The 27,056-nt window shown below is 43.2% G+C and overlaps 1 protein-coding gene across 1 annotated transcript in view; it reads right to left on the bottom strand.

Moving 5' to 3' along the window:
• Positions 1 to 27,056, bottom strand: part of immp2l (inner mitochondrial membrane peptidase subunit 2) — a 213,876-nt gene that overhangs the window by 17,956 nt on the left and 168,864 nt on the right. Inside the window, exons 4-5 of the mRNA XM_061252672.1 lie at positions 12,406 to 12,471; positions 3,458 to 3,560 (exon numbers count right to left, since the gene is read on the bottom strand). Of these exons, the coding sequence (XP_061108656.1) occupies positions 3,458 to 3,560; positions 12,406 to 12,471 (169 nt within the window). The remainder of the gene's footprint in view (positions 1 to 3,457; positions 3,561 to 12,405; positions 12,472 to 27,056) is intronic.

Raw genomic sequence — 27,056 nt, 5'->3', positions numbered from 1 at the left:
ATGCGATGGATTGACCACGCGTCCAGGGTGTATTGCCTCTTGCCCAATGCATACCGGGATAGGCTAGATTAATAAGTGGGTTAGATAACAAACAGACGGACCTGGGAACAGCCATCTGAGAATGTGTGCTCTGTACAGAACTGAGGTCGGTCATGGCGTTTGTGTCGGGCCAACTGACTCCACGTTTCCGAAACTGTTAACCAATCTAATTTCTGCATGACCCGTTTTTGTGATCATGTTTAAATGTGTTGCACATAAGGGGGTCCCTTAAAAAAGATGCCCCAAAACAGCCTGTAGCAAGTGTGGCTGGGGTTGATAAACCTCCTTAGGCCTCATAAGGTTATAATTTGCTGGTAATCCACTCTAATGTTCAATGTCCTCTTTGTCAGATGGCCTGCGATTATACACTCACTCAAAAAGTCTGAGCCACAGTCAGAAAAGAAAAAAAAAGCATGCTGGTCTCTGTGATGTCTAATACACTGAAAATACCAGCATTTAAACTCGGTAAACATCTCCAGCCGGTACCACAGGGGCTGAAGTGGTTTGCGTGCGCACAGCAAATGTTTACTGAATCTGGGCCAGCCATTGTTACTTCGAGAAGGCAAAGAAACTGGGCTTCCATGGAATTTTCCTCAACAGGAACCTTGAAAACATTAATGAATGCAATTTCCTGCAAGCTCCCGAGGAATTAACGGATCGTCAACTGACTCCTCAGAATGGCCGGTCTGGATCCCCCTTTCCGTTGCAGTTCACAGTAAATCCATGCAGTAAAACATGCCAGGAACCCAGGGTTCCAGCTAAAGGGTTCTCCTTTAAATGCACAGTAAATCCAGAAGTAACCCTGTGATTCCATAGAAGAACCCTATTTAGCTCAAGGGTTCTTTGTCAGGCAAAATGCTTTGCTGCCTGGGAGCTTTAACAAAGCTTTAACTACACTGTACCTTGTGTAGGTACAAGTAAGGTAATTAAACCAACTTCCTGTCTCAACAGATCTCTCTGCTGTTCATGGCTGGAGAGTAGAACATTTTGTGCAGTGTCCACGTCATCTGTCCCAGCAGCAGGGTGGGGTGGCGGGGCCTAACCAGCCAGTTCTGGATGGTTCCTGATTAAAACCCTGCTGTGTCCGGGACATTCACTGTGGCTCTCCTCTCCTCCCCCCCTCAGACTCAGACACTCCTCTGAATCTCCTGTCATCTCTCTCTTCCCCCGGGGGACAATGCTGGGACAGGACCCCTCCATCATCAGCAGTTTACCCCCTCACGTCTCTCTCAGGGAGGGAGACCGGTCTCACCTCTCGCCGTTCTGCCTGTATCTCACCACTAAGTGAGCAATTCAAGACATACACAGTCTTCCTGTAGCCTTTGACCTTTGACCCTTGACCTCTGTTTGTATGATCAAGGCCACAGGCTCATAACCAGGGCGGATCCTTGGCAGGACTCTTAGTGATTTAACTGGCTGGTCCGTTTATTCCATCAGACATTTTTGATGAAGACAGAGGCTACAGCAGGAGACTGCACAAGTCTTGGGTGAAAACGTGTCGCCCACTGAATCAGAACAGAGCCGAATTAGACAATTTAAATGGTAAATGGCAGGCATTTATATAGCGCCTTTATCCAAAGCGCTGTACAATTGATGCTTCTCCATTCACCCATTCATACACACACTCACACACCGACGGCGATTGGCTGCCATGCAAGGCCCCAACCAGCTCGTCAGGAGCATTTGGGGGTTAGGTGTCTTGCTCAGGGACACTTCGACACAGCCCAGGCGGGGGATCGAACCGGCAACCCTCCGACTGCCAGACGACTGCTCTTACTGCCTGAGCCATGTCGCCCCTCATATTTAATTTAAGGTAAAATAATTGGTTGAAATAGAAACCATGGAACATACAGGCCCTCTAGGGCTGGAGCTGTGCACCCCATATCAAGACCTCAATTTCTTCTCTATACAGACCGTCCGTCCAGAGCAGAACATTTACAAAAGTGTACAGAGATTTGCTCAGTCAGCAGTGCAAGTCAAGAGTGATGGATCATTAAAACAAGACAAAAAGAAAATAAATGAAAGGGTTCTCAGTGTGTTCCAGATGGAGATATACACTCAGTGAGCACGTTATAATGTATACCTGAACATCAGCTTGTTAGTGCAAATATTTAATCAGCATTAACAGCAACTAAATGCATAAAGGCATGCAGATGTGTTCGGATAGTTAACTTTGGTGACTTTTGCTCTGTTTGTTTGTTTGTTCAAAAAAAAAAAAAAAAAAAAGCCCCTTGTCCTTATCTTTGTTGTACAGGTAGCAGTTGAAATTGTACTTACCTCTAGGGTCTTTCAGCGAACTTATCCCTGGTTATGGGTATGCACTTTGTTGTACGTCGCTCTGGATAAGAGCGTCTGCCAAATGCCAATAATGTAATGTAATGTAATGTAATGTAAAAGAGGTTCAGCTGTTTTTCAGACCAAATTTCCAAATGGGGAAGAAATCTGTGATCTAATCATGTGATTATCTAATCAGCCAATTGTATGGCAGAGGTGCATACAATCATGTTGATATGGGCCAGGAGCTTCAGTTAATGTTCACATCAACCATCAGAATGGGGAAAAAATGTGATCTAAGTGACTCATGGACTCATGGAATCATGGAATGATTGTTGGTGTCAGACAGGGTGGTTTCAGTATGTCGGAGAATGGCCAGACTGGTCAAAGCTGACAGGAAGGTGACAGTAACGCAAATAACCACACATTACAATAGTGGTATGCAGAAGAGCATCATACATAATAAAGTGCTCACAGAGTGTACATACAGCAATATGAAGATTTGTATTCATCCTCATAAATATTCACACATCTGTAACAGACTGTCTGCAGAGGAGGTCACCACCTGTGAAACATGACAATGGCAGTTCCCCATTTTGTCTTTTTTCCCTGAAAAGAAATATGGGAGTGCCCAGAAAGGTTAACGCGTGTGGCTGCCTGGTGACCTTTCAGCACAGCTGATTTATACCCCTCCACCGCGGGTCGAGCGATTCTGACGCTCGCCACAGTAACTGCCCCAGAACCACAAAGGCCCCGCATATTCATCACGACATCACGAGCTCCTGTGCTCACCACACAGAGCCACCACTGTCATCTAAACCAAGTACCACAGAAATCCTTAAGAAGTCTTCTCATCATTAGTATTATTATTATTATTCACTTTAATTTATAATTATATGCACTTTGTAGTTTAATGTAGGACTGTTGTGTTTGTATCCTTGGTACTATAGTTCCTGACCTTATTACCCTACTTGGCCTATTTACCATGTGTACTATACGTAATGTTTGTGGATTCTATGTGAGACGTCGGTATGCACTTTTTCGTAAGTCGCTTTTGGATAGCATCTACTATACACTGTGCAATGTGATGTAACTGAAGTGGTTACAGACCTCCAGGGCGGGGGCGCAGGTGGAGGGGTCTTACCGGGCCGAAGCTGTTGCTGTCCAGGCTGTGACCGTGGTGATCGCCCTCGATCCAAAAGTGCCCGTCTGGCACCTTCACGTACCGGTTCTTATACCCCATCGTCCTGAGAGGAGGAGAGGAGAAGAGGAGGAGAGGAGAAGACAAAAGAAAAGGAAGAAGAATATATTACAGCAATAATAGTACATTGTAGAAAGAGTAAGGAATAAAAGTACATCAATGATATTAAACTAATAAGATTTTTATAGAGCCCAGAGTAAAAAGCTCAGTGTTAATTTAACACTGCATAACTCCAGGAGGGATCAGAGCAGACCAACAACCCTCTTGCTGATCCAACACAATTTAATGTGAACTTTTTTTAATGTGCAACCACGCACATTTCAATGTTAAACTGAACTCTTTTTGATGTGCAACCCAGCACATTTTAATGTTAAACTGAACTCTTTTTCATGTGCAACCCAGCACATTTCAATGTTAAACCCAATTTCTTTTAATGTAAAGCCCAAGCGTTTTCACATAAAACCCAACGCATTTTAATGTGAATCCCCGCACATTATTATGTGAGTACTGTAGATATTATTTCATAATTTTAAAAAAAATGTATGGAAGAACTAGTGAATTATTTCCCAGCCCTATAAAAAGCAACAGAGCAGAGGAGAACCATTTTTTATCCAGTTAAACAGGCCGATGATTACATGGCTGTATTTAGATAAACAACAGATTGAAAAATTTGGCGAGCACAGTTGTGAACAGCCTGGCCAGCAATGCCTCGTTGTAAGAGACGACTTCTGGGAACGCGACGCTCGGTAGCATCAAACAACTTAGCATCTCAGCTCCACCGTCAATTACACACTGGGTACTGGCTACGGGAGGAAAACACAATAAAATAAAATAAGCAGCTTCAACAACGCAAACGAAAATTGAACCGGATCCAGAGAAGTATTAAGCAGATATTAATCTTTATTTTTTCTTTTTAATTTCATCCTGATTCTTTTAATAAGGCTGAGAACCATGGCTACGTGATAACGGCCAACCACCGAGGAGCGGAGGAAATTAAGAGACCGGGTAAAGAAAAAGTGAGTTCAAAGCGCACAATAAATTCAAGTTCTCCAGAAATTGGGACATGTAAGCGGAATATGAAATATGACCCGGCGTGGACGCGAGCGTGCCACCCAGCTCTCCGATAGACGCGGCGATAACGAAAACAAATGAAAACCGAGCATTTCCATCCAAGGTTTATAGCGGTTTTAAAATGAATGTTGGGTGGGATATGTACTGCCGACTCAGCAGGATCCCAGACACGCTGATTAGCCGGCCACTGCCTGCAAAGCACTTCAGTTTGGCTGTAGATCATCTAAAATACGCCATTATGCAATGACAGGAAAAAGAAAGATACCAGAAATAATTATATATATATATATATATATTTATTTTATTATTAAAATAATCACATTTATTTCCTTTAAAAACCCAGTGTGTCTCCTTGGCTCCGCTAACAGAGTATCTGTGACAAACCCAGTCTGGCTCAGATAAAAGTTATACATTTTGGCCCCGATCCGAACAGCCTGCCATTTAAATACGGACATCCATCTTTATCGGGAGCGGTCGGATCCAGAAAAGGTTATTTGCTCTGCAATGTGCTGACGGCTTCAGGGCCTTAAAGGACAGGGCGTGAGGAGGCCTTCGCTCGCTAAACAGCACAGACAGGCCCCAACCGCAATTTGGGAAATAAATTAGTCATCATCCTGCCCATGTGAAAAAAAATAGTAGTGTACTCATTTATGCTTAAGAATACTTCATGAGCAATGAAAGTTTATATCAAGTATGCTTAATATGTAAATAAATAAAATGTGTTATTATCAATAATTGTTTCTGACTAATAAGCATATTAAACCTCAGCTGGGGAGAGCCCATTGTTGTTATGAATTACTCACATTCACCATCGCCGTTATCCCTTTGGTTTTTCAGAATATTTATTCAAAATTTTGCAAAGGTCAGTGTTCAACAACTCCATTACATTGAGCCACCAGTAGTGTCCGTTACATCAACGTTAGAATTTTTGGTTAAGAACTTTCTAATCACATAATTGCGGTCTTTAAAGGGCTAATCCGGGATTGAGCATGACTGAAAAAAAGACTGCTGAACAAGACGAAACTCCTGCTGCACTAGCACTGTTGATTTATATTGAAGTATTCTCTCCATTGTTTTTGCACTCTATCTTTTGCTGAAGTACAGTAAGGCAATCACAAAATTGAATGTGATAGATCAAGCCCAGTTCAAAGCAGGCCAATAATGTGACAGATCGTCAAAAACTGATAGTTTCCCACAAACCTTCGCGAAGCACAACTACAAACAGATAAATAGGCAGATAATTAATAGAAGCAACCAATATTATTATTTGTCCGCCTCTTACAACAATAACATGTCAGTCATTTGTTCTACTGCCAAACTAAAACAAATGAAAAACACATTATTGGTTTGTAACCATGGGGGAGATGCAAATGCTATGCAAATGAAAGGTATTTTTAGCATGAGCAAAGACCGTCTCTCGATTCATCTATACAACTCGACAGTCTAGTCACCGACACACGCATCTCCAGCAAGGGCCCCCCCCCACCCCGGGCCCCCGGTGCGATCGCACTGCCAGTCCCGCCCTTCGCTCCGCCCCTGGTTGGCATGTTAGAACAAGGAAACGTCAACGATGGTCAGAGGTGTAGAACATGCAGAATCTTTGCTTCAAAAATGTAAAATGATTGCTTTGCAGCATCCAAGGGCAGGGCCGCAGCTAGGAATCCTCAAGCCCAGGACAAGATACATTTTCTAACAGCATAGCAATAGTTACGCCCCATATTCCGCACTTGGGCCAAAGTGTCCCAATTGCCCCCTCCATCTGCAGCGGCCCTGACCGCGGGCAGCTGGATGGCTCGCGTCATTGAGCAGCTGTTCTCGTGTGAGGACGGGCCCCACGGTCTGGTTCCATATCCGGATCCTTCCAGAGCCAGCTGTGGCTAGCAGCTCCATGGGGCATTGCGTGTGCGTGCGCCAGAGGGAACACAGACCCACTCAGAAAAGTTCGCTCTGACATATTCTCCAATTAGGCCAGAAATGAGCCCCAATAACAGCTGTCTGTCAGGGGATCGAACCCCACCCCCAACGGTCCCTCAAACCACCCTTGTCTGGCACCAACAATCATTCCACGGTCAAAGACACTTCCATCACATTCTTTCCCCATTCCGATGGTAGATATGAACATTAACTGAAGCTCCTAACCCATACCTGCATTATTTTATACTTGCACTGCTGCCACATGATAGGCTGATTAGATAATCGCATAAATAAGTAGGAGAACCTAATAATGTGCTCAGTGAGTGTAATTACTAATAATGCCAAACACTTTAAGACTTTTAGTTCACCAGCTGACCAGCCTGTATAGATAGCTAGTCCACCAGTTTGACCACCACCTTACTCTATCACCTTAACCAACTTTCCCCGGCTTTGACCAGCCAGAGACCAGCTATGACCCACTAGAAGTGTCGACAACACAACTTAAAACATCTTAGACTCCCAGCTGATCTTAGCTGGTATTTTCAGCAGGGCGACTTCACATGATACAGCTTTCGGTGGCAAGGACAAGTAAGACCTTTTCAGATATATTAAAGGATGTAACCTTTATGTTATCTTGTTATTAAAGAGAACATTTTCAGATGTCAGTCTTTTCTTGCACAATTTCAAAAGTTGGTCATGATATGAGATGCTATGTCTCGCTATGGTATTCATGCCTCCAGAATTAGCTATAGTTGCTGGGTGTCCTCTACTGTTGCCCCAGGCAACCCAAATGCCCTTCCTTGGCAATCTTGAATTGTAGCTTAGTCTGGTCCACCGAGAAATATGTCTCCAGCTTTTTTTTTTTTTTTTTTTTTATAAAGAAAAAACCCAGAAATATTTTCTTCATTTCATTAGCGTCGAGGCCTTGAAGTTATAGCCTCTTCTCGCGGGGGAAATGCAATCGTCAGCTCGTATATAACCATGACAACCACCACAGAATGCCGCCGTCGCGACCAACCGGGCTGCTGGTCAGCAGTGTCATGTGACCAGACACCTGTGAACTCATCTGCTTGAGAAAAGACTCCTGGAATCATTTCGATTTAGGACTAAAACGCTGGCAACATTTTTACTACCTATCTCTGTCGAACACAACTTCTCATTAATTTCATTAATTTCCGACAAACCAGACCTGACACCCAAGCCCACGGTTTATTAACCTCCGAGGTAGAGGGAAATCGCTCCAATCAATAAACGCCTAGTCAGCGACTGGCCTGGCAACAGCCAAAAAAAACCACATACGTGGATAAACCCGTATGAAATTAATATAAAAATCAAAGACCCTAAAAAAGGAACAGGGTGATACAGGGCAAGAACTCACCCACGCAAACAGTGAGAAAAACCATGTAGTGTGTGAAAAAAGATTGAAAGTAAAATAATGTTCCTTCAGGCATCCCCTGCCGGCCGGAGATCTCATCATATTGGATGTGTGTAAAGTTAATAGCATTTTAACTAAATTGTCAATCCAGGCAGTCTTGCGAGGCGAAACGAGACACCGTGCGTCGCGTCTTCATTGTTTTATAAAACGGAAGATAATATCCCCAAACAACAGCTGGCTCAGGGCCCCACGGCCGACGCCGGCTTTTAAAAGGGGATCCATTTCCTCCTGACAATTTCCATTTCAATCTACTCCCATAAAGCTCCAGTCGCCAGAATGTCATCTACGCCAGCGATTGCTTATTCGCCGAAATGAGCCTGTCGGACGCTAAATCAATCGGACGAGGTGAGTAATGTCAGAAGTGTCTGTGTAAGCGACCGTCCTATTCAAATTTAATTTGAACTGTATGCCAGCTGCTTGCATCACCGCGAAATGTTCTTTTTCTCCAGCCCAGGACAAAACACAGGAACGATCGATATTAAATCAAAGATAGAACTTGGAAGTATCGTCTATCACACTTTGGCTTTCCATCCGCAGCCATATGAGGCAGAGAGAGAAACAGAATCAAATCAACAACTGACTCAGTCTGTGTATAGTGTTAGTTACGGCCAAAAACACACTATTAATATTGGGTAATATTTCAGACATTAAAGCTTGTCATAACGAAAATCACAATAGTGTAATAAGACAAGAAAAACAAATACAGAACATACTAGGTGGCAGGCTATGCTGTTTGTAGCACATTTTACGAAGTATATTTAACAACTTGAATGAAACTTGAAAAAAAAGAAAAGAAATCAATAACAAAACAGGAACGGAAAACAAGTCTCGGAATTATCCCCGTCTGTTGAAAAATGGTTCCGAAGGTTCCATTGATTTTCATACAGAATTCCATTTATTATGGTACTGCGGTGGGAAGAATTCCAGGCCAGCGAGCCCTGCATCGCAGTGGGGGGTGGGGGGGGTTGGGCAGGTTGAAACAGGCACTTACTCCATAAAGCCATGAAATTGCTGCGCTGTACAATATGCATTCCACCTTGCTTTCTTTTTTCTTTTATCTTTTTTTTTTTGTCAGTGTCGATTTTAAAAGTGAATTGTTGTGTTGGTGTTTAAAACAGATTTAATGGAGTGTGAAGATGCCGCGGGTAGAGAGGGGGAGAGGAGAGGAACGGGAAGTCTCTAGGAGAGAGAGAGAGAGAGAGAGAGAGAGAGAGAGGGAGAAAGAGCGACAAAGAGAGAGAGACTGAGAGAGGGAGAAAGAGCGACAAAGAGAGAGAGACTGCGAGAGGGAGATGAGAGAGACTGAAAGAGAGAAAGCAGGTGAGAGAAAGAGACAGAGGACAAGAGAGAGAGATGGAGAGGAGACAGAGAGAGAAAGAGAGATGGAGAGTGAAAGAGACAGAAAGAGAAAAAGACAAGAAACGGGGGAAGCAGGTGAGAGACAGAGAGCAAGAGAGAGAGGGAGACAGAGAGAGAGAGAGCGAGAGAGATGGAGAGAGAATTGAAACTGGGATGTCAGGTCTGACAGGTAAAATGAACAGCCCAGGTGCACGGTTCCGTCCGCCCGGCTCTGACAGAGCGTCAGGAGAGCGGGAGAGACTGAGTGACTGCCCAGGCACATTTACCATGAGAGAAACGCACACTCCCTCTTTATCCTAAATTTTCCATCCTTTCCCCATGCCCTTCAGCACGAGCACTCCATAACCTCTCACGGGATTTCATTTTAGCGGATAAGAGGACCATCAAAGCCAATTCCTCGAGTGGACTTATCGCAAATCATGTTTTAATTAAAGGGATATAGAGCCTTCTGTCTCTACCCCCTTTCTGAATAAAGGAGAGACCTCCCAATGGAATGAGCTGAATGTCTACATCATGCATTACTGCCCCAAAAATAACTTGACTGGATGCTAATTGAAAACAGTGCTAATAAGCTAGGATCATCATTCCAGATGTGGAAGTCAAACACGACCAGAAGAAATAATTGGCAACTCTGTTTTTGCCCGGTTGTTTTCAATTTTATGCATGAAAAAAGAAAAAAGAAAAACAAATTCTACCATGTTAGCATTTTAATGTTGTGAACTCATTTTGGAAAGCCTTTTCAGCAATCAAATCAATGGCAGGGAGAGAGTATTCTCCACCATAAGGAGTGAGCCATTTCTACATTTATTCAGCTTTAGCAGACTCGTTTTGTCAAACGAAACTTACAAGGACAAACAACAGCAAGCGAATTTAACAATCACAACTACTGTACAAAGGGCTGAAAGCTGTGTGCAGTAGATCGAACGCAAGTGAGTAAACTGAGATATTATGTTCACATTATGCCTGAATAAGTCTGCAGGAGTAATCTGACACAATGGGCTCGTTGAAATAAAAAGCAAGTAACCTGAATGAAATAAATAACTCAATAAAAAAGCTATAATTGCATTGCATTTTAAAGCTAAAAAGCTATAAAACTTGGATTCCAAGCCCTGATTTGTCTATGAATTAGTCATTGGACTAGGATTCATGTGTGTGTGTGTGTGTGTGTGTGTGTGTGTGTGTGTGTGTGTGTGCGTGTGTGTGTGTTTACGTGCGTGTGTGTGTGCGCGTGCGTGTGTGTCATATTTCCATCCTCAGGCGCAGTTAAATGCGCATGGCACTAAATGTCATGAATAGCTAATAAATCAAGTGTTTATGATCACACAAAGTGTCAAAAGGAAATACATTCATGGCACCCAGGGTTGCCAACTCTCACGTCTTTGGCTCGAGACACGCTTCCAGGCTCTGTCTCACACTCTCACACCAACCAAAAGCAACCCACGCCAAATAAAAAGAAAAAAGAAAAACTACAACAAACAAAGCCGTTCCCTGATTAAACAAATAATGTGACAGTATCACCGCCCAGGACAAGGCAGGATTGGTCCAGAAACATTACAGAGAGACTGTCGATTGGCTACCTTTGAAAACAACTCCCTCCATCCTGGTTTACGACCCTCCCTGGTTCGTAATCCCAGCCCTATACATATGCATATAAGCGTTACTCGTACATCTGTGGTGCTGTGAACTTGAGCCTGGTTTTGACTGACAGTGCATTCCTGGAATTTTGATTCACGAGGGGAGGCCATAAACATTTTTATAGGACGTTGAATATACTATACGGGACCTTCTAAGCTCCCTGGCTCCTGCCACTGTTTTCTGAAAGATCAATCGTAATTGGTTGAGAGGATTCATCTTCAAGGAAAGCACTGGCGCTCTGTGTGGCTAGATTAAACATATCAGATTGATTTATGGTCGTCTGGGCGACGCGTGCGATGAGACGCATCTTCGTGTGGCGCTGTGGCATTTTATTAGTTCAGCAAGTAAACCTTTCAAACTCTTTTCAATAATTAATTTCCTCCTGGAAAGAAGAGGTGGCTTGGCCCGTAATTTGCACATTGTAAAGAGTTTCCTGAATGGATTGCCACGCTAAACAGTGTAATTAAAAGTGTGACCAGGGAACCGAGAACTCGGCGGCTGGTGAACAAATCTCCTAACCTAAAATGACAGCTCTCCAAGGTAATGCCGCGGCGAAGCAGTGTCACAACCCACCGGCTCCGCAAACGGCCATTCCAACCGCTAGTGCTGCGCGATATGAGGAAAATACGCCATATGCGATAACGTTGTTGAATATTGCCATGACTCGGGATAGATAAACAAATATTGAAGTGTGCACAGTTCTAATGTCTCTCTGCTTTAGGTACACCGCTAGCATAGCCTATTATGAATTACTCCAGACACTGAATAGCCTTTTTACTATTTCCAACATGCTTTTATTGAACAAATTGCACATGAACAGCCAATGAAATCGAGAGAACATCAATTTAAATAAATTGTATTCATTGCAGGTCAAGCGGTCTTTTGCGACGTGTTTATCACACGTTTGTCTCTCGACGGCAATACATTTACGACATAGTGTGCATCCCTGGGGTATGGCGTGTTCCACAAGCGATTCAGAAGGAACGTCTCTGCTAACACGACTCCGTCATGCGCGTACTCTGGCAGGGAGAGGACTTGTGGAGTATGCAGGGCGCATATGAATGCAGTTCAGTGGGGCACGGGACGTGGGAGTTAACTGCCTTTGTAGGGTTGTTAACGACAACGGGGGAAACGTCAACACCCTGAGGCAGGGACGGCAGGTGTTCACGTTATATTCGGCTTACGTCAGCCGGGTCCCAAACCAAAACCGACCGGACAGAAAAGCTTTCAGCTCAGTCGGGTGAACCGGGATCGCGCCACAGCTGAATAAATAAATAAACATTCATCATAATGTGAAAAAAAATATTACAAAGGGTCTCAGTCACGCTGCCACGGCAACCCTGTCATTAATTCTGTCATTAAATTTGAAAGGCATCCGAGTCATCGCAGCTGGGTTACTGAGGGGGCTTTTGAAGGGGGGGGGGGGGGGGCAGGGGGCGGGTAGTGAGGGAGGAGAAGGATTCAAACACACACTCACCTGATCAGGTCTCCCTCCAAGGCGATTACTCTCTTTATGATCTTCTGCTGGGGGTTCTTGGGGGACCTGCAGAACGAAGAGAAATCGCATCGCATTACAGTCAGACATTTTGTGGAGGCGGTGCGGCTTACACAGAGGAGGAGGGAAGTGGAAGGAGAGGAGTCAGGTCCAATCGTCAGGGTAACGCTACTCACGGTCGTAAATACACGCAGCCACAACCTCACTGAAGTTAAGTGCCGTAGTTGGTGTGGGAGGGAGACTGACTCTGCAGATTTTTAAGTAGCAGGAGGATTTGAGCGGATGTGCGTTTGTGTGTTTGATGTACTTTGGGGTACATTACTTTTTCTGCATTAGTTGAGCCAAGATGCAGTGTAGTCAGGTTTTTAATTTTTATTTTATTTGGGGCGGGTGATGCACATTGAGTCTTTTTCACTTAACATTGCTATTCATGATTGTTTATTCATGATTGTTAGTACATGGGTTTGCAACACGTTTTTCATAATTACACACAACAATTACAAGGGTCACACAAGATCGTAAGCAAATATTTCCTAAATCAGGGCTGCCCAACCCTCTTCCGGGAGATCTACCATCCCTGTAGGAATTCACTCCACCCCTGATGAAGCACACCTCATTCAACAGCTGTAGATCTCACTGAGCTGCTAATTAGTAGAGTCAGGCGTGCCAAATTAGGGTTGAAATGAAAACCGACAGGACAGTAGATCTCCAGGAGCAGGGTTGGGCAGCCCTGTCCTAAATCACTTAGAAATTGCTGAGTGAAGACGGTGCTATTACAACAGTCATAAATATGAGCACATAACCAAGAATATCCATCTGAATTGACTCTGAACATGGCATTCATAGCCAGCCAGAGTAATGAAAACAGAACAGAAGAAAAAAAAAAAAGATTTTTTTTCTGATTCATTCTTAAATTTGCTTCATCTTCTGGATTAACAGGGACTTATGAACTCACACAGAGCTGTGCTGGACGTTTCCAGAAATGTACAGATCACACGAGCATCCATAAATACGGCGGATAAATGAGTCAAAACTGAACGCGCGGCCAGAGGATGAGCTGCTGTCATGTGAAAAAAGCAAAACCGTCATGGACGCAGAGGTGTCAAAATAAAGGCAGGATCAAACAGGCTTTTCTCAGCACAGAATTTACACAACCAAAATATACAGCACAGCTACACATTTACACTTCTACCGCAAAATAACACCTCCATCGCATGCCACATGTCACCAGCACTATATACTGTAAGCAAGTACTATGAAGAATGAATATTAATAAATTAATCCAGCATTACTGTATAATGTCCTGACAATATGGAGCCTGTCTGTACAGTGAAATGGGGAGGGGGAGGGTTTTTTGGAAGGAGGCCAGGTTAAAAACATTTATGAGTGATGTATTTCCAGTACTAAGCTCCTTCAAGATCAAAATGGGGGGATTATGAAAAAAAAGAGCTACAATTCACCTGATATGGGTGTAAATACCTGCAAATCTAAGTTGACAGTCTGCACTTTAACCTTACAGTCATTGTTACAAATCCAGTGTGCAGGAGTACAGAGCCAAAACAACAGAAATTGTGCCACTGTCCTGTGTCGTATATTCACATCGCAATTAGCCAACATCCGTCTGACGAAAGATCAAACGCTAGTGACCAAACACAAAGCTGTGAAACAAACACATTCGGAAATCTTTTTTCTTTTTATTTTTTTCCTTTCTGAAATGCCCAAGATGCAAGACGGCAGCTAATCTGATTAGCGCTGATTACAGCTTAATTGCTGTTCTCCAAAAAAACAAGATGACCTCTGTTTTGTTTACTCGTGGGATAAACTGTCACCCGGCAGAATTAAAAACTTCTATCGGCTCTCCGCTCTGCTCGTTAGCGCTCTGACGCCGGGCGCTGGAAGTGCTAAGAACGCACGGCGTGTCAAAGCGCGTTTACCCTCCGGTCACCAACCTCACTCAAGTTCACGTCGCTCAATTAACTCACTCCGCTAATGAGCCATTTCCTGCCTCTTCCACACGCCGTACGACACGTGTCTGATGAAACGGCGTGCGATAAACGCCCGTCGTTTTCACCGACTTCCCACCGTGCGAGGAGGAAGGGAGGGCGGGAGGAGGAGAGGGTTTTATTTTTAATTTTTTTTGTTACCCTCCGAAGTTTTGGAAGGCTGTATGATCTTCTGGGAAACACACCTGAGGCCGATTGGCAATCAGCCCTCGTACGGCTCACCGTCTCTCCCGGCTACAAAGGCGCGGCCCCCAGCGCCATCCGGGAAGCAGGCTACTCGGGGAGTTTCTTGGCTCCCGAAATCCGTCTGAAGTCTACCCTCCCGGCCTCCGCGCCAGGCGTGAAACCTTTACACCTGAAAACGGCGGTTTTAATGCGAAGTGAAGACCTCGTTAGAGAACAGCCATGCCGAAACTCTGGATTTCACACACACACACACACACACACACGCACACCTGGCGAACAGACCCTCAGGTGAGGAGATAAGAGCACAAAAAAATGAAAGAAACTCTGGAGCACTGCTCTCTCACAATCTTCGCGTATTTTATTATCGCAAAGAAAAGTGCTAATGTGTGCGTCGAGCCTCTGAAGTTAGGAGGCCTGCTAACGGAAAGGTTAGCACCTATCGACGTGCTAATCAAATATCACATGTGAAAACACAATGTGAGAGTTTAAAAAAAAAAAAGAAACGTATTAAAGCTAAATATTCACCAGGCAAAAATAGCGGCATCTACTCTACAAGCGTTTTCAAGGTCTTAGGGGATCAGAGGTGGATTTTAACTTTAGTGGAATCGGGGTTTCTGACAGATGTCAATCAGCGTCACTCCTCCCCTGAAGCGGAACTGTAACGGCCTGGTGGTGGAATGACTCCGGGTCATGTGACCCTGGGTTGCCCAGCAACAAAGAATGCCAGCAATGAATTGTGAACATTGTTTGAAATGTATTTATTTATTAGCAGGATAAGCCCCCTGCGATGGTAAATGGTAAAATGGTAAATGGTTTATGGTTGGCATTTATATAGATGGCACATCTACTTTTCGAGTAGGTCCTTGCGGCTTCAACTTGAGTTTCAATCAACATACTTACTAGGTCAACATGACCTACAGAAGAAGGACAGTGAAGAGGGACTGATGTTCTCTCTCTCTGTACCGCACTACCCCTGTGAGATGCACTGGTTCGACTGCAGACCAAGGGCTTCTAAGACACCGAGCAGCTGCTGGATTAAGCACCAACGCCCTCCAGAAAGGGACCCAGTCCCTGCCATTGCTGAGGACATCTTAGCGGAAAGGCTACAACAGGGTTTATGTAGATTTTTCTAATATCTTTAATCCACCTTCCAGTAAACCGGGCCCCATCTACATACGCTGGGGGAGAACACTTTTAGTTTTCTATTTTTGTAAAACCCCAAACTGCACTATGGATCTCTCATGCAATGTACAGTTCTGTGGGGGAGGGGGGATCTGGGATTTGCCAGTGATCGGAGACAGAACCAGCGCAGGAACAATAGCATCGAAAAAGCTATGCATCCGCGCCCTCTGAATACTACACAATTAAAATGTCTTCCCACTTTCAAATAAACAAAGAATTTAAACCCGAATTGTGCGTCGCACGGACGGCTGTGGCCCCGAACAACCTCACTGAGCGTTTATGCCAACAGCCAGCTCCGCACACATTTCAGACAATGCACATTCGCCTAAAGCCCTTTGAGTCATACAGCGCTTAAGCGTATGTCACTCAGTATAAAGACTTCATATCAACCCATCTCCTGCCGAGTGCATAATAAATCTGCTCTGTCAAAATGTGAAGTGACAGTTCACATCAGCCTGTGTGACGCTCCCTGGGGTGACCTCTGACCTTCGCCGGTCGCATCGTTTCATTTTCCAGCACTGTCACTTTGCCGCATGATTTATATTAATGTGAATTTCATGCAATTTATATCAATGGGTTTTACAGGAGAAGGCTTACAATGGAAGAAACAGCGGGTTTTAAAGAGGAAGGATTACAATGGGAGAAACAATGGCTACATTATACCTAATGCAATTCAGATTTCCGTAAGAAAATACATCAGCCCAAGGCTAAATACCCATTACAAAAATATCAAGCCACTATCAAGATTACTGACAGTGAGGCTAGCGGAAATGTATGCACGTACTGAAAGCATGAAGAAACTCTCAACAACAGCAATTATTTTTGTGGAATGGCGAACAATACTAAAAATAAAAATGGATAACATAATACAAACAAGTGTAGATTAAGATGCTGCCTGGCATGGAAATATGAATTGCTCAAAACAAAGCCACAGTTAATTTATCAAACCAACATTGTGGATTTTTTTTCATGAGTTCATGACAGCACATTTTACGCAGCTATACATACCATAATTTAATTTGACTGGATTAAAAAAAATAAGCACCTAAGGACCTTATTTTACCCATAACAGCTGCAGTATAATGAATTAATGAATGTTTTGTTTGTGTTCCATTTTTTTCCCGGACCTGGAGAGTAACTCCAGGTTAATAGAGCGGCCATTTTGTTGTCTCTGTTTTAAAGCCAACGATGGAGCAATCACCAGCTCCAGAGCCGTGTGAGACGCTTGTGACAGGTCGCAATTACCGCGCCATTGATTGGGCCATTCTCCCGCTTCCTACTTTGCATCCGCCGCCCTTTCTCTCCGATGACAAGATTAGGCGGCGGGGGTAGATCTAAGAGTTCACACGGTGAACACATCTTCCCGAGTATTACTGCCTCTACAGCGCTGAGTGACAGCAGGTTAAGCTGATATCAGGCTTTTACCGCATACGGTGTGTGCTGACAAAAAACCACTAAATTCAGTTGAGCATACAATCTCAGAAGCTTATAATAAAAAAAAAAACAACTGTGGTGTATCTTTAAAGGTACAATCCACTGTATACACATTCAAACCTAGAAAACCCAGGTTTGAACACACACACACAGTACTGTATATACACAAACACATGCACACATGCGTACACACATATACAGATGCATGCTGAAATACCCCATTTTAGGCATTTATTTAATTTATTATCCGAGTAAGTAGGATAGGCAAATTTTCTAGTAGCATGCAGATGGAATTTGTTAATCATTCCAATTAGAATTTATTTAAATGAATGTATTTTAATCTATGAAATTCAGATTAAGGTAACTGAATGTTATTTTCACCCTGTACGACAAAACAAGAAAAACACTAAATGATAAATAAGTAACACCAGAAATTGATTATCATTGCTCTTGTTAGTAAAAAAGGCCCAATTTCTTCTGATCATGAAATATTGCTATGATTAAATGTATTTAACTTCACCCCGGGACAATGCTATCGAGCACATTTATTTGTAATAATGATATAGCATTAGTATTATTTATGGCACTCGGTATTATAGTAAGTGCCCCACCAACCGGACTCGACCATCGACTGCCCCACAGGAGCTGAACTTACACATCTCTGGCTAAGAGTTCAGCCCTGTCATTTGCATACCCCGCACTGCTACTGTCCTCTATTTACACAAATACGCCATTTTCCGCTTTCTGCCTGGATGGCTTCCAATGAGCCGCTCAGGGCTATTCTGCGCTTTTACACAGTTTATTATGTCGCCGCTAGAACACCAAGAAGTAAGAAAAAAAAAAAAGAATCACTGTGAATATTGAGATGAGAGCAGAATTTTAAGCACTGCTCCTACACGAAAAAATATTTACACAATGCCAGCCAAAATCAAAACCAGCGCCCACACACAAAAACCATTTCCTCCCCTTTACGGTTTCCCTCCACTGGGATCCCTGAGGGGGCGGGGCTCTCAGTACAGCAGTGAAGCAGCATGGGAACTGTAGTTGTAGTTTTTTTTTTCATTGAGAAAAAAGCTTTAGCAGCCTAAATGTCAGGTACCGATCCTCATCCGAATACACTAAAATGGATGCTTGCTGGGCGAGGGGGGGGGCTTAGTTTACCCCTCACCCCCGCTGTGCTCTCGATGTCTGGAATTAAGCAATATAAACAGGTGGCACTGAAGTGCAACAGCAGGCTTGGTACAGCCTATTAGGGAGAGTCAGTCGGAACACCCTGACCGAACTGAAAGGGAGACCCTCCAAGCTGTATTCTACAGCTGAAGAATACCAAGACATTTTATTCCCCAGACTTTCAATGTCCAAAAACAGTTAGTAGGCCTATGAGGTACTATGACATTTTTTTGTTGTTGTTCTGGAAGCTGAGAACAGGGGAGTATATCACATAGCATGATTACTGAATTAGCTGGATAATTTCACCGTCTAAAACAGGGATGCCTTAAAAAACTGGAACATGGACTGAAGTCAAAACAGCTGTTCTGGGTTTGACTCTGTGAACTTATCCAGCTATAATTAACTAGTAATCCCGCTTTGTGAGATACATTACATTACATTACATTAATGGCATTTGGCAGATGCTCTTATCCAGAGCGACGTACAACAAAGTGCATACCCATAAACAGGGATAAGTGCGCTGAATGACCCTAGAGGGAAGTACAATTTCAACTGCTACCTGCACAACAAAGATAAGGACCAGGGCCTATTTGATTTTACCCCCAGATACCCCCAGATGCCCAAGTTTTCAAGGGAAACACACTGTCTCTATTGCTGTTTCCTGGAAGCTTCATTCGGTGATCTCTTCATGGAAAGACTAATGTGTGTGTATATATATGATATGATCTGTAAAGACTATTACTAATGCATCTACTCTCTGAGATTTTATATTTCTCATTACATATTTATATTTCTCATTATATTTCTTTATTTTATTTGAAACCATTTGTAGTACAGTAACGATCTTGTATTTTTTTCCAACAAGGCACACATTTACATGCTCAAACACGCAATCAGAAAATGCAATGCTCTGGGTTTGATTTGGGTAACTCAATCTTTTTATGCAAATTGAAATCTCGATTAATCCATGTACTGGCATAGTGATTTAACAAATTTACCTTCAGGAACAAGGACATAGTAAATCCATCTGTACACATCTTGTAAGATTTAAAAAATCTTTGAAAATACCATAACCTTAGGCCGGAGCATTATATTGAAAGTTTGTATGATGATGGAACGGGTTTCAAAGCATGTGTTAGACATCAGTTTTGAATTGCCCACCACTGGTTCAGTGTGTATCTAGAACCGTGTCAAGCCTATTCTGCTCTAAGTTTAATTCCTGGAACAACTCTTGTTGCCCTTCCCTGTACTTATCCAAGAGCCTGTCACTGCTAAAACTACATTACCCAGAGGTGAGCATAGTACTCCATCAGTTCTGAAGGTCAAGACCTCCGATTACTGACCCACATCCATTTCCTTCAAGGGCTGACATCAATTTGATACCAGAATTTATGAAGGTGTTATGGAAGGCCTTCCCTGCAATTGTATCACATTTTCCCTCTCTAACTCTTTCTCGAACTTATTCACAATTCTCCCACGAAACCTTAAACGGTCACAAAAAGTTTTACTTTACGAGCAATACATTAGACAGGGGACCTAAACCAAAACACAAACACGCAGGTAAAAAAAAAAACTACTGATGCTGCAGGCAGGCAGGAAGTGAACAGGAAATTAAATTCAATTTTATTTGTCTCTGTCGCAGGTTTTTACAGAGACGCTTTGCAGTGGAAATAGTGGCAGAAAACAGACATAAACTCCCCAAAAAGCAAGAAATTGAGGTAAAAAAAAGACACAAAAAAACGGTCGCCTGTTGATCAGTGCACAGTTAACGCTTTAACATTCCTGTGCTGTAAGCTCCTGGATGTGTCATGAGCATGACGCACAAGCTCTGAAAGGGAGAATTCAGCTGTGTGTATTGGAATAAGGGGACACAGAACAACCACCATACAAATACCAACCAAAGCGAGAGGTTTATGAGCGTCTAATCACTGAACTGTATTTCCTGCTATTTCCATACAGTGCAACTTATATGAGAACAGATATTAGGTATGTATTTTAGGACAGACTCTCCTTGCAGGGAGAGAGTTTGTCATAACGACGACATTCTTTTCACACCTGCTAACAGAAAGCAGTATCTCATTGGCAATGATGTCATCCGTAATCCCGCGTATGAACACATATTTATCAACGGCACAGAGGAGTAACTGGGACAGTTTCTGAACAGGAGAAAAATGTCCGTTCTGCGTTCCGCAGAGGACAGACACAAACTCCAGGGGAGATGAGTGGGGTTTGAGAGCTGAGGAGAACACAGGTGCTGCTCGCAATAAGGCTGACGTGGGTGCTTCCCGTGACTGGCAAAGTCAAAGTCATAACTCATAAGGGCCCAACCCTGTCCCTGAAGATCTACCGCGCTGTAGGTTTTCAGGAACAGGGTTGGGCAGCCCTGCTGTAACTGCTGAATGAGGGTTGGAGTGAAAACCTACAGGACAGTAGATCTTCAGGGACAGGGTTGGGCAGCCCTGCTCTAGCTGTTGAATGAGGTGTGCTTTGTTAGGGTTGGAGTGAAAACCTACAGGACAGTAGATCTTCAGGGACAGGGTTGGGCAGCCCTGCTCTAGCTGTTGAATGAGGTGTGCTTTGTTAGGGTTGGAGTGAAATCCTGCATGACCATAGATGTCCAGGAATAGGATTCGGGAGGTCTGAGTTAGGCTAGAACCATCTCACCTTCTCACATCACCCTGGTGGAAGGTATAAAGCAGGAGTTCCTATCTCTTTAAATTAGATTACACTGCATAGTCAGCTGATTTTTATTTTCACATTAAAAGCTGCAACAGATAAAGAAGCCCCTAGAAATCAGGTTAGGGGAGTTAATCGTGTAATCGACCACTTAAGCTGATCAATTTTAATGCCGAGTTCACAATGAAAACCAGCACACTCTCCAAGACCAGGGTCCACAATCTCTCCTCATGAAAATATAATATAAATATAAATATATATTTTTAAATATGTACTGTATATAATAAGGTTTTTTTTAAGGTCATTTCCAGATAATGCAACATTTAAAATATTGCTGTGAAATACATGTAATATTTCCCAAAGCTTATATATAATCAATTTTTTCCCCTGTATAGGTATGAGACTCTGGTCTTAAATTACTTACTTACATAGTACTTGTACTTATGGTACTTACTCATAGCACTGACCACTGGAATCAAAGTACTTACCTAATAATTACACAAGTAGCTGTATACTTACCCAGTAAATAGTAGGTAATTAACTGGCAGTAAAATAAAGCATTATCTAGATTTCCTTTTCTGTCAGGGTATGCAAATAAATTCCATGCGTGTCAGTGAGTTCACCCATTCCGAGATGGAGCGTGTGTGTGTGTGTGTGTGTGTGTGTGTGTGTGTGTGTGTGTGCACACGCTGTTGTCATGGTTATATCAGTCTTTAACAGTGCCCTGATTCCTCCTGGCACGGGGCCCCAGTCCCCCCCACTTACAGGGCTAATCTGGGTGATGGAAATTGTTTAATTTGGGTCTTGGCACCAGAACCCAGAAGGGAAATCAAACAAATCAAAGCACTTAAAAACATTCCCGTTTCTTTCCTCCTTTTTCCCCGCGCCTGTCTCCCTCGACAGGATAACGTGCAAGCAGCATTCCCAACCGCGGGAAACATGCCGGGAAGTCTGGTCGGCTGCTTTCTGGAGGATTTTTTGTGAATGTCGTGGTGCCAGGACTGCGATCCCACACCCTGAGTGTGGACGATAAGCCGTACCGTCAAACCCGAGGGGGGAGGGGGGGAATCACGCCTGGAGGTAAGCACCAGAACAATCTGGTTGTTCTGCGAAACGTCAGGGGTCTGTGTGAGTGCTTCAGCTGGATACAACGGTGTGTGTGTGTGTGTGTGTGTGTGTGGGAGGGAGGGAGGGAGGGAAACAAATACAAAAAGGGAATGCAAAAACGGAATCTCGTGGCGCAAAACGAAAACATAGAAACACTGCTTTAACACTATAACAACGGGTTTATACACTATAACAACATTTTGCTCCAACATTTGTAGATGTAAAACTGAGAATTAAATATGGGGAAAATGCCCTTTAATAATAAATGTGGCAAAAGGGATGTTACAGCTGTGTATATGTAATATGACTGCTGTATGTATGTCATAACACTCCTGGATGCATGTAATATCACACCTCTAGTGCATGCAATATTACTGCTGTACGTATGTAATATTACTCCAGAATGTAATACTACATGCAATGCTACTGTAATAATTACTCTAACTAAGGCAGACGAAGGAGAGTGTTATAACCTTTTGTGAAGCACCTAAAACATGTCTACTGTGAGAAGGTGCTGGCCACTAGCCATAGTTACAGCCTGCTGATTATCATGCCGTGTCTTCCCAAAGCCTTGCATTTTAACTCTGGATTTATGTCTCATCTCTTTCTCTGGATGGCTTCAGCCTCTTTCTCCCCTTACTTTATAACACCTCGCTATCAATTTTTTTCTCCATTATCAACGTTTGGCACACTTTCATACTTTACAGTAACAAGAAGGATAAAAAGCAATCATGAAATATTTTCGACTGGATGCTGAACTTGCATTATGTGCAGTGCCAGACTTTGAATAATGCAGAAATCTGCCGGATAAAACACATTTTTAATACTCTAGATAAGATTATGAAAAGGAGTTTTTTTTTATTCATACTTTAGGTAATAAAAGCAATACACACTGAGATTAAATGGAGACCTAGGTATGAAGGCAACATAAAGCAAGAATTTATCACATCATGGATCTGAATTAAATCTGAATATATCTGCAAATATACAGTATATATATGCACTTGTAAGTGGTGTTTTAAACTGTATTAAACATACGTACGTAATATTGGATTTACATCCAGTTAACCGAATACATGTTATTGACAAAATTGCAACTTTTGATCAATTTTGAATGTGCAAATCTATACACTATGTAGTCATATTGGAGAATGAAGACAAAACCTTGACTGATTTTGTCGATTTCTTCCTTATAAACTGAAGGGAATAAGGGCTTCGGCTGAGGCACTTGTGCATCTAACATTTCAAGTTTTACGGTCAATTTAATCACTTCACCTCGGTAAGGGATGGTGGGAGCTGGATTGCTTTTGTATCAGTGCAATGATTTACTGTGACAACAGCAAACAGAGCCAGAACAATGATTCAAAGCCGGATTTCATTCTTGCAGAAATGTATTTTTTTCAGGTACATTTATGAAAAAAGAAGAAGGAAAAAAAGTCTACCTAGAAGATCAAAGCATTCAGACTTTCAGAAGAGGAAAAAAACGGCAGCCTTGTTTCTGTCTCATTAAATCACGACAGTAATCCCCGTAAGACACAGTTTAAACTGCTGAGATGTTGTCCTACCAAGGGGAATCAGTGACGAACCTCCCTCCCCGGGTCTGTAAATGCAACAAACATGAAAGACGGTGTTTTGGCTTAATGAACAGCGCTCTGATACTCGAGTTGAAACCGGGACGCAACACGAGCGGCGCGTTTGGAGCCCGGCGTCACATGATACGCTCTGGTCACATGATACGCTCTGGCAGCGAGCCGTGGTTGTGGAACGGGCTGAGAGACGGGTTGTGAGTTGCGGGAATATTTTACCGTCTTCCAGGCGATCTTACCGTAATCAGCACTCCAAGGCCAGGTCTGCCAGGGAAACACACAATAAAGGTATGAAAAGTGCCTCAAAAGGTACAAATGTTTGTCGCTGAGGCGGTACCCTATAGGTACATAAAATTGTACCCCTAGCCAGCAATATATAATTAATGACATTTTTTTGCCTGGAAGATTTACTCATTTGCACCCAAAGAGAACATTACTGTACTTTTGCACAGTACATTTGGGAAATTTGATCCCCGAAGAACAAAAATGTACCTCCACGGTCACTATTTCTGAGAGTGCAGGATGTGAACATATTCTTCATGACAACAAACCTTCTCTTTTGCTTTAAACTAAAAACACACATTATTGAGCGCAGTCCTTGTTTCGTAATTCAGATCTTGGTCACCGCATGCCCTTGGCCTACGCGTTCGCTGTGACAAAGAGCTTTCACAGAACACTAAACAAGGCTAATTACCCACTGCGCTCTCTACTGTCACGTCGGCGTAATTACAATTTGTTCTCAACGGAGACACAATGAAACGGAGAGGCACTAAAAAAGGAGGGTGTGGGGTTGGGAGGGAAGAGAAACAGACTATTTTATGACGGTAGAAAACCGTCACACTGTGGAAAAACAGGAATGCTAATGATTTACCTGATCTGCATGTGTGAGTCTCACCCAGATTATTCGCCCAGAAAGTCTCAATAATCATATTCATGTATTGCACAGCACCATGAAAAGGAAATGTATTTTACCATAGTGTGATGTTTTTTTTGTCCCTTAAACTATTTATTTCAAAACAATGCAATAGGAAATAGTACAAATAAATCATCTGCAAAGAGACCTCATTTTCATTGTTGAGAGGATATTATGTTGGGCTTAATTTGCAGATTTGAAAGTGCACTACAAACAAGAAAAGAACCTTCTCTTCCAGGTAGATAATCTTCTCTTAACGTTATAACCGTGCAGAGCATTTGTTAAGAATTGTATGTAGTGTTTATTGGCATGTTTTGATCAGATGGGCCAGTAATTGGAGTGAAATACAATCTCAAAAGACATTTTAGCAAGTGATTGCAACACAAAACTGAAAACTGTATCTGTAAACAGGAAAGGTGTCAGATGAATTAAGGTAACCATTTGGGATTATATCATTTCTTCAGCACTGTTCGGCCATAGCTGCTTGCTATTCCATTCACTATCAGGGATAGCATTTGAAATACAATTCCCATGCACATCAAAGAGAAGGGTCTATGTATTGATCGGGAGACCACGTTCTCCCAGGCGGAAACGTTGCCGTACACACGCCTCCTTTCAACTCCCTCCCCGGCAACAGGTGAGAGTAGCAGGAGCGCAATAATGCCAAAGCCGGGAGTAATCAGCGCTGTGACTGAACTGCAAATGAAACCTGGAGAAAAGTTCAAAAAAGGACTGCAAAGCGAGACTCCGCATGGAATTGAGGAGAAACGCACGACTGAAAATATTTCTGTGAACAAGACTTCCATTCTCATTAAGAGACACACCTTTACTGAACTCCAGGTTGATAACTTTTTTAGTCAGGAAATCAATTAGAAAAAAATACAAAATTGTAACTATATAACTCAATAAGCATATAACCATAGCAGCTGAAACTGATATGAGTTCATAATGCTGAAGGCGCACGGACTGACAGCGGTGTATTCTGTCTCTCTGTGTTCAAAAGCAAACTGTCCCGTATCCAGTCTAAGCTGCTGCAGCCCTTCAGAGCCCCAACGATGTGGGACCAATCACAGCGCGGAGAGAGCAACGCTGCCCGCTCCTGTTCCTCTCTGTCCTTCCGTTCCACACCTGCGTTCCCACGGCGGATTTCTGAACCTGCTCCGTGGCCTTTCGCCCTCTTCACGCCGTACACCCTCACTACCCCCACCCCCTCTACTAAAGGAGCACCAGTAAACATCCGTAAGCAATAGCCATTCCCCCCCCTCCCCCAAATTTTCTTTATACTTTAGTTAATAAACACACATTGCGATTAAACTGAGAACTAACACAAATCAAGAACACCATAACTGGTGGGCTCCTGCCCCCCCCCCCTCCCCTCCCTCCCCATGAGGCAAAGACAGCATGGTAAGGCAGTAGAGTGATGCTCAAAGAAGCACTCAGCTTTCAGACATCGTCTGGTGGTACTTCACAACCCAGTGCAGATTCCTGCTTTTTATTTAACTTGTAAAACTTTGTTCAAAATGTACAACAAGTTTCACTCAAAGAGGCCCACACAGCAGGTATGGAGAGAAAATAACAAACACAGGAAGCGTACATGAATATTAGCAAACTAAGGTTTGTGGAGGTGGGTTTGGCTCAGGAGAGACCTGGTCAATGCACAGGGGAAGCCAATGGGCACGCAGAGAACCACGGCTAACTAAACAAAGCTCAGCAATAAAGAGTCTGCTGACACAAGCACTCCTGAGGTCTGTTATATTAAGTAGTCATCACTACCTAATAAATGTACATTTTGTGTTCTTTTGGAGCTTTGGGGGAGGGGGGGTTTAACCGGTGCACATTTTAATAGGCAGAACACACTGCTTATATAATATATATACAGATGGTAATCCAACTCCAACAGAGTACACATGAGTCAAATAGGGGACCGGAGTTGGACCATATGATTCTGTAAGAGTTGATTTAAATGGTAAAATGGTAAATGGTTGGCATTTATATAGCGCCTTTATCCAAAGCGCTGTACAATTGATGCTTCTCATTCACCCATTCATACACACACTCACACACCAACGGCGGTTGGCTGCCATGCAAGGCGCCGACCAGCTCGTCAGGAGCATCTGGGGGTTCGATCCCGAACCGGCAACCCTCCGACTGCCAGACGACTGCTCTTACTGCCTGAGCCATGTCGCCCCTTAACACTGAACATTTTACAGCGTATCAGTATGGCGGGTTTCACAGGTGCGGATTAAGCGTAGTCCAGGGCAAAATGCAGAATCTCCATTGAAAATGTATTTTAGTCCAGGACTAGGCTTAATCTGCATCTGTGCAACCGGCCCATCGCGTTCAATGCTTTGGTCTACAGACGTTGATACACAGAAG

This window comes from Conger conger, chromosome 8, assembly GCF_963514075.1.
Source record: "Conger conger chromosome 8, fConCon1.1, whole genome shotgun sequence".
NCBI lineage: Eukaryota > Metazoa > Chordata > Actinopteri > Anguilliformes > Congridae > Conger > Conger conger.
The sequence above is the reverse complement of the archived record's forward strand: the minus strand, read 5'-3'. Positions and strand labels throughout refer to the sequence as shown.